At 35.8% G+C, this 7,856-nt stretch overlaps 1 protein-coding gene across 2 annotated transcripts; it reads right to left on the reverse strand.

Moving 5' to 3' along the window:
- Positions 1-1,204: 1,204 nt before the first annotated feature.
- LOC122068070 (MADS-box protein GGM13-like) lies at positions 1,205-6,897 on the reverse strand. Of its 2 annotated transcripts, none has more exons than XM_042631917.1 (8): positions 6,766-6,897; positions 6,199-6,418; positions 3,226-3,292; positions 2,749-2,910; positions 2,528-2,569; positions 2,423-2,464; positions 1,829-2,081; positions 1,205-1,432 (listed from the first exon to the last, which is right to left on the reverse strand). In XM_042631917.1, exons 2-7 carry the CDS (start codon positions 6,384-6,386, stop codon positions 1,836-1,838), a joined length of 747 nt encoding a protein of 248 aa, XP_042487851.1. In that variant the 5' UTR covers positions 6,387-6,418; positions 6,766-6,897; the 3' UTR covers positions 1,205-1,432; positions 1,829-1,835. The 2 variants fall into 2 exon arrangements, with proteins under 2 accessions (XP_042487851.1, XP_042487852.1); XM_042631918.1 differs by having other exon boundaries at positions 6,722-6,819.
- Between the last annotated feature and the right edge of the window lie 959 nt (positions 6,898-7,856).

Genomic DNA, 7,856 nt, shown 5'->3' on the forward strand with positions numbered 1-7,856 from the left:
CTTAGAAAATCTAGATCGGGATCTACCTTACCGATCCCGTTCCTGATACTGAGTTCTCAAATGATGATGCTCGAGGTATGAATAACTGGGGGCTTTAAAGTCCACATCTAAGCGAGAGGGTTAGTTAGTAGAGCTATGAGCTCTACCCAATTGAAGTGCTAGCCTTTCTGTCTAGTAGAGAGTATAGAGACTCAAATGTGATGGGCCACATGGCTTTAGGAAAACTTGGTCCTTATTTTTATTTTCTTATTTTTATTTTTTGTCTTGTATTATGCAATGAAATTATTCGGCTTGTGTATATTTGGGCCAGGTTTTGAAACCATGTCATGTACAGAGATGAAAATGTAATTATGTAAAAATAAAGTTTTTAGGTTCTCTATATAAGAAAAACTCTTGACCCTAGCTACAAAAAATCACACGGTGAGATGGAGAGTAATGTAGAGATTTTTTATTTATTATTATTTTTTTTAAGGGGGCTTACTTAAATATTATCCAGTAAATTAGATAGAATGTAGACATTATGGTTGAACCACTTTAAATCTTGCGTTCATATTTCATTGTCTGTTTGGTTTCTTACTCGTATTTATGCAAACGTTCCCAATACCATCCACCAATCCATTCAAACAACCCTTGACGATCACCCCCTCCCTTTTTTAGTTGATTAATCTGAACATGATTTTTTATCTAGGTCTTGACTTAAAAGACCTATTTTTGGGCATTTAGGACCTTCGCTTGGTGCAACTGAAAGGAAGAGAAAAAAAAAAGGCTTGTAGTGAAATGCATATTCGATGTTATTACTGATCAGCAGATCCCAACTTTCAATCCGATTCTCAAGTCTATGAATGTTGAGTTCAACTAGGTATGTCAAGTTCGATTAAATACCCCTAAGACTCAAAAGAGTTGAGCTCAAAGAGTGGGAACTACATAACAGCAAAGCGAAAAAGAATTGAACCTTTGGTTGCCCAGCCCTAAGCCCCAAAATCTTGAAGGTAGGTCCGGATTAAGCCCATAAGTTCTTATCCATAGCGTGAGAGGCTTATAATGAGCTCCTTGGAATGTATATTTATGTTCTCCTGGCTATCGAATACGCACTGGGTACACCCCTCGCTGGAGAGGATCTGAATCTGTACGTAAGACTCATTGTATACCATTTTATTCAAGTTACAAGCATGCATTTATGGCAAACAAGAGAGTTTAATCCATGTAGAGAATTACTAATAACTATATATCCTCTCAATGCTTACATAATTAGATACTAATTTATAGAATCCACAACACAAACCTACTAGTAATAATAATGAGTCCCAAATATAAAGTAATTAGACAATTGTCTCAGTTCAGTTGGGGGTTCCATCTAAAAAACAAACTCCTCATGACAACCTTCTTCATGGTCTGATGATGAAATCAGCCCTTTACAACAGATCTCAGGTTTCTGTGGAAATAAACAACAGTAAATTCAAATTAGTATAAGCTTATATTGACCTATTAAGAGCTTATAACAACTTCTCCAATTTTACAGTTGGATGTAGGGTTTCAAAAATTATAATTGGATTGGGTGAATTACTTGATTCGGACTCAAATTGACACCACCAATTCTAATTTTTAATAATTTGGTTACTTATTATGATCTTGTATCACTCGTATGAGGCTGATCCCACATCAATTTCGAAAAAGATTTGATGTGGGTTGATATGGTCTTAATTCTCTTACTATGTAAATCAGTTTATGAGGTTGAGTTCTTTTTAAGTTTGTATCATTGCCACTTTAGTTAAATAATGATGTTTTTGAAGAGGAGGAAGAATGACAAGGAAGGGGCTAGTGGATATACCGTACTATTAAAGCTGCAAACCTCCATGGCGTGGTGGGAGAGTGACTTCTTGGAGGTTAGGCTGAGTGGGCTGAAGACGGCCTTGATGAGGGAGAAAGTGATGAGGGGAGAGAGGGGAGATATGAAGCAAGTTTCTCCCAGCTCCCAAGTCATCTCCATAAAGCCCCATATCCAATACTGGCTGCTGCTGCTGCTCCTGTATGCTCTTCTGTTCTGCCATCACTACTGCTTGGTGGTGCTCCAGCTCTTGAATCTAATTATTATATATATATATATATATATCAACCTTTAATTGCACATGAACTTCCATCTTCAAACTTCAAAAAACACCTACCTAGCTACCTTAAACTATGCAAATGATACACACTATTATTCTAAGTCATCTTTCATAATAAATAATGGGTTTTGAAAATCTGTGAAACATGGGAAGCCAATTTGAAACAACCATAGCATAGAAGATCTTCTATAATTATGGGAATGTGATACAATTATATTGGATTGGCCCACATACTTACTAGGAGACTTTTTTTTTTCAAAATATTTGAACTATAGAAATCAGATATATTCACAGTATAGGTAATTAGCTATACTTACACAACAGTACATTTGGTTGTTCTGATCCTGTAAGATTTGCTCCTGCAACCACATAGACTAATAAGTTTCAAACTAGAGAGAGAGAGAGAGAGAGAGATTATGTACCTTCCTACGAAGATTGTCAAGCTGTTGATTCAATAGCTGATACTGTGAGTTATGAAACAAAGAGGATTAAATTCCATTATATATACATATATATATATATATATATATAGAGAGAGAGAGAGAGAGAGAGAGAGAGAGAGAGAGAGAGAGAGAGAGAGAGAGATTATGGGGATCAGAATTGCATATAAGAAGATTGACTTAAGGGAGGCATGAAATATTACCTTTCTGGTTCGAACTTTATCAACAGAATTCTCTAGTGTTTGTTCAAGCTGAAGCAAATCGTTATAAGGTAAAGATGCCAAATCCTCTCCATAGAAGTGTCGCATGCTTGCCTGAAGCTTATCGCTTTCACCTCTCATCTTTGTCAGCTCATTAAATATTTGCTGCCACATTTCAGAAATATTCAAAATCTTTAAAAGGGTTTCATAGAACAAATTTGATATGGGAAATGATTCACAAAGGGATTCATTATATATAAACAGATGATCCACACTCCTATTCCCACCCTCTTCCATATGAACTTCATATACCAAACTCTTAAAATTCATTGAATATTGTAATATTTTTTGTTGCTAAAGGTCAGCACCAGTATACTAGAAAAAAAAAAAAGAAAGGAAAGAATTTACGAATTTAACATCTAGGCATACCTAAACAAATACAAGAAGTATCAGAAAGTAATAATCTGAGATTGACTTTACCCTGTTATCATACTCTTGAACACGAGTCCCTGAGACTTTTTGGTACCGTTCGATTATTTGGTGCATGCTATAACATTAGAACAAAATCAAAATGTTAGTCAGGTTTAGAAACAATTGAGCTTAATTCATTGAATTGTTCCTTAGTGATTTAGCAAATTCTGTGACTAACTAGCCCCTATGGCCATGGTACGTAGATTTGAGTCCCTAGCAGGTAAGTGCTATGATCATGTCATGAAGAATTGTTACAAAAGAAGATATAGTATGGAGAATGAATCACAAAGAACTATCATTTACCAAATATGATAATCATTATGGAACCAGCAATTCATACATTCAAGACCAGTAAGTGATCAATTGTAGAACCTTATCAGATAAAACAATATGATAGCTAAAATATGGATATTACTTATATATATATATATCATAGTGTAGAAACAAAAAAATTAAAACGATGTAGGAAACAGATGGAAAATCCCAAACGAACAATCACTCAAAGATTTACAGAGTTAGACAAGATCGCCTATCATAGATAAAAATCATGATTCATGCAACGTGAGGTTTGGACGAAATGCATGCATCAAAGTTTTACGGTCAACTATACTGCACTACTTAATGCTATGCCACATAAGAGATAATCTTAGCAATTTATATTTGAATATATAAAATGGACATTATGATTTAATTAGAGTAATTCAAATGTTGCCAACGAGTGTGATATAAAAGAAGGCTACTTATCATTTGCATGAAATAACTGACACTTTCTTACTGTTATTCCCCCCCTCCCCTTCCCTTTTTTTTTTCGTTCTTTTTTCGCTAATGGTCAGCAAGAAATATATAAAAAGAAAAAATAGATTACAGTTGGTGTCTGAGAATCAGTTAGAGGAGAAAAAAATTAGAAGATTCACCTTCGGCTTTGCCATCAATAGGTACAACAAATTAACCCTAATCCTTAAAAAAAAAAAACGCCATAGTATAAGGAGGGATTAGTCCACAAATATAGATTTACTTCGCCCATGAAAATCCTATGAAACGTCATAACCTACAAAGCCAGGATGGTGATCCCAAGTGATTATAGAAAGCTTGTAACCTTGGTTCATGAATCAAGTGAATTTATAACTTTTTTTTGTTTATCTACTTTTTTCAATTTTATAAAATTCATTAACCTTTGATTTAGTCTGAATGTGAGATCAAAAGAAGCAAGAGCTAGCAGACGCAAATAATAAAATGAAAAAAAAAAAATCCTTCTCCCCATTGGCATTCACAATTATATTTAATTATAAGCTCATGCATCCACGCATATACATACCCCCTACGCTGATCAAACACATACACATAAACATACAAAAACTGGGTCCCCAAAACTAATTAGTGATCCTCCACTTGGGGTACACTAAAAATTAGAAGTCCTTGATCCTAATTATGTGGTCACTGGCTTTCAAGGGTCTTGACAGAAATCCATTTATAAGTTGATCAGAATTACCCAAAAAATGTCTCCTGTAAGCTAGGAGATCTCAACATTGACAGGTTCTTTAGTATAATAAGCTCAATATTACCAAATTATTATTATTTTTTTTTTGGGGGGGCGGGGGGGGGTGGATAAAACCACATTAATCCTCACACATGGTAATGTCAGTTAAGCTTGATCCTAATTGGAATAACAAGATACTTTTGATAAATTATGATTAATGTTGTCAAAATTTGTGAGCTCCTTCATATATAGTCTTGGATCGAGTTTTCCTAAGGCCATGGTGAATAGATTCTCATGGTGTAACATTCAAATGAGTGTGGAGACTATATATACTAAAACCCTACAAGAGTTTGTGAACCCTAATGGTGGGTGAAGGAAAACTTTCTTCCGTACTTTTTTATCTCAAAATTCTCTCAAAGAAAAACAAAAGTTATTAAATTTGCATTATATGAGTCCACTAATTAGACTATATATTAGCTTGTTTGAACAACAGCACAAAACATGATCATGTGACGTTATGGTACTGTTGTATGTGATTAATTAGACATGCATATATTTAGTTTGATCCTTCTTTCTTCAGGGGGTGGGAGGATTAATGATTAGTTTCATCCTTTATAGGATGGAAATTAATTACCACTATTCTTTCTCCATTAAACAAATAACTAACCCTAATTAAAATGGAAAAACAAAAGAATAAAACAATATCTTAATCTTAACATCTGATGTGTTTCTTCTTCTTCTTCTTCTTCTCACACTTTGTGAGGGGCCGAGGGCAGGAATGGATGAAATTCTGGTTGAAACGTCATGGCCACTGTAACAAAACTAGGAGACTCTCAGTTCATGATTGGTTCTGCAAGTTGACCGACTGCTTTGAATAGTACTATACTTTAGTTGCCTTTGATGTTTTTTTTCTGGGTTGCAGATCAGAGGACCAGTTGTTCCAGGGTTTTATGACGTCAGATGATGTTCCAAACCAGCCCTCATTCCCCTCCACACTCAAACCACCCTCTCCACACCCCTCGCCCCTCAAAAAAAAAAAAAAAAACTGAAGGTACTATTAAATACAAATAAGCAGCTACAGTGCTTTACTCATTGATTTCAACAGTAAGACTGCAAAATAATCATAACTGGCTGCCATACACATCAGGTCAGAGAAACTAAAGACCCTGCAAGTAACCCTAGGCACACACACACTCAGAGAGAGAGAGAGAGATGCAATGCAGCACAACCATGTCTTGTAGGACCAAAAAAAAGAAGGTACAGGGTAAGTCTTGGACTAGGTTTTACAAGAAAAGACAAATGAAAATGAAAGGTTAGACAATATGAACTATGAACTTGTAAACCTCAAATTACACCCATTATTATTGCATTAGATGTCACTGCAAGAAGAATAAAAGACTTAATAACAAAGTAAAAAACTTCACCCATATGCACAACCCACCAAAAAAAAAAAAAAAAAAAAAAAAGAGGAGAGAGAGGAAAAGATTATTGAGAAGCTTACAGACCTACGATGGGGGCTGCAATATTCATACAACTTGCCAGTGGTAGAGAAAACGATGAGGCCCAGATGAGCATCACACAGCACAGCAAGCTCATGAGCCTTCTTCATCAGCCCTCCCCGGCGCTTAGAGAAGGTGACTTGCCTGTTGGTTGAATTCTCGATCCGTTTGATCTCTATCTTTCCTCTCCCCATAATTGTCCAACACTGCAGCTTTGTCTCTCTTCCTGTTAGGGAAAGACCAAAAAAATGGAATTTTACCCCTTTTATTATGCCTGAATTTCCTGGTTTGAGTCACAAAACCCAACTATCAAAGCCAGAGAAAAAAAAAATCAATCCCAAGAAAGGCACAAAGGTGAAGGTTTTGGTTTTTGGCAAGAAAGCTTAATAAAGGATTAGTAGGCTCAAAGAACTGTCATCAAACGTGGAAACCTAGTATTTAAAAACACAACAAACTCTCTCTCTCTCTCTCTCTCTCTCTCTTAATACTTGCTTAGTTTGTAGTGAAGGAGATGAAAGAAGAGACACACCAGAGAAGAGAGTGGAGGAAGGAAGAGAAGGTGGAGTCTTCAACCTGTGCTTGCCTCTTCTTGCTAGGTTTGCTTGTTGGAGTAGACAGTGGAATGAAGTGTAAGATATTTGTAGGGAAAAGTTGAAAGGGAAGACAACCCAAAAGTGCCCACAGGACCATATCTTTACTTGAAATTACCAAATTGCACCTCATCAATAGAAGATGACCAGGACTAAAATGTAAAAACAGTGGAATATATAAAGAGAGAGATGGAAGCACCAGTCCAATTTCCAGTCCCAAAGAAAAGGACTTTTAACCACCACTGCCCCTGTCATTGCCAAGTAGCTTCATGGGTTTTGCTAATTATAGACATTGGGTTCATGGTCTTCTAAGAGAATTATCCTTTTTCGGCTACATGAGAAAGCTTGCCTACCTGGACTAGGACTTATAGAGCTATCCCATGTTGGTAACCACCCACACCATCCATGGGTGTGGGGACCATCCCCAAAGGTGGTCCCTCCACTCCATGGACGGTGTGAGATGGGGTGGCATGGTTACCTACAGGGGAGGGGATCTGGACTCAAGAGTATTCTACTTGTCTTACTAATTTTGCAAGATCACTTATATTAATAAGTATCTATTTTTTTGTTAAAAGGTCACTTGTATTTAGGTAAATATTGAATTAGTCAAATGATGAGTGTACCATAAGGCTTTAATACCAAATAGGGTTTTGTTAGTACTTGACTTCTTGCTGGTTTCACTTAGGTGCATTGGTTTTTGGTCTTGATCATACTTAGGCTGCATTTTAAAGAATTTATACCAAACACACCCTTAATTTAAAAAGAAGGCTCCATTATATGATTTCAAGCACTTTCAAAGTATATTGTATAGTTCATTCTCTTTGATCACGTTTTAATTACGAAAGACTAACGCTATGTTCGATATGATTAATTTCTTAGAATATATTATGGCAGCCTTTAAGAGTACAAAAGGATGATTAAATGGGTGGAATCATATGTCCATGATGGATAAATTGTTGTAATTAGTTCCTGCAATATCAAGTCTGAGGTTCTAATGCTGCATATGTTAGATTTTGATTAATGGTACAAATGGTAAACCTATATACTTCTTTTTAATTAGTATCCTAACAATAA

Source organism: Macadamia integrifolia, unplaced genomic scaffold, assembly GCF_013358625.1.
Source record: "Macadamia integrifolia cultivar HAES 741 unplaced genomic scaffold, SCU_Mint_v3 scaffold337, whole genome shotgun sequence".
Taxonomy (NCBI): Eukaryota; Viridiplantae; Streptophyta; class Magnoliopsida; order Proteales; family Proteaceae; genus Macadamia; species Macadamia integrifolia.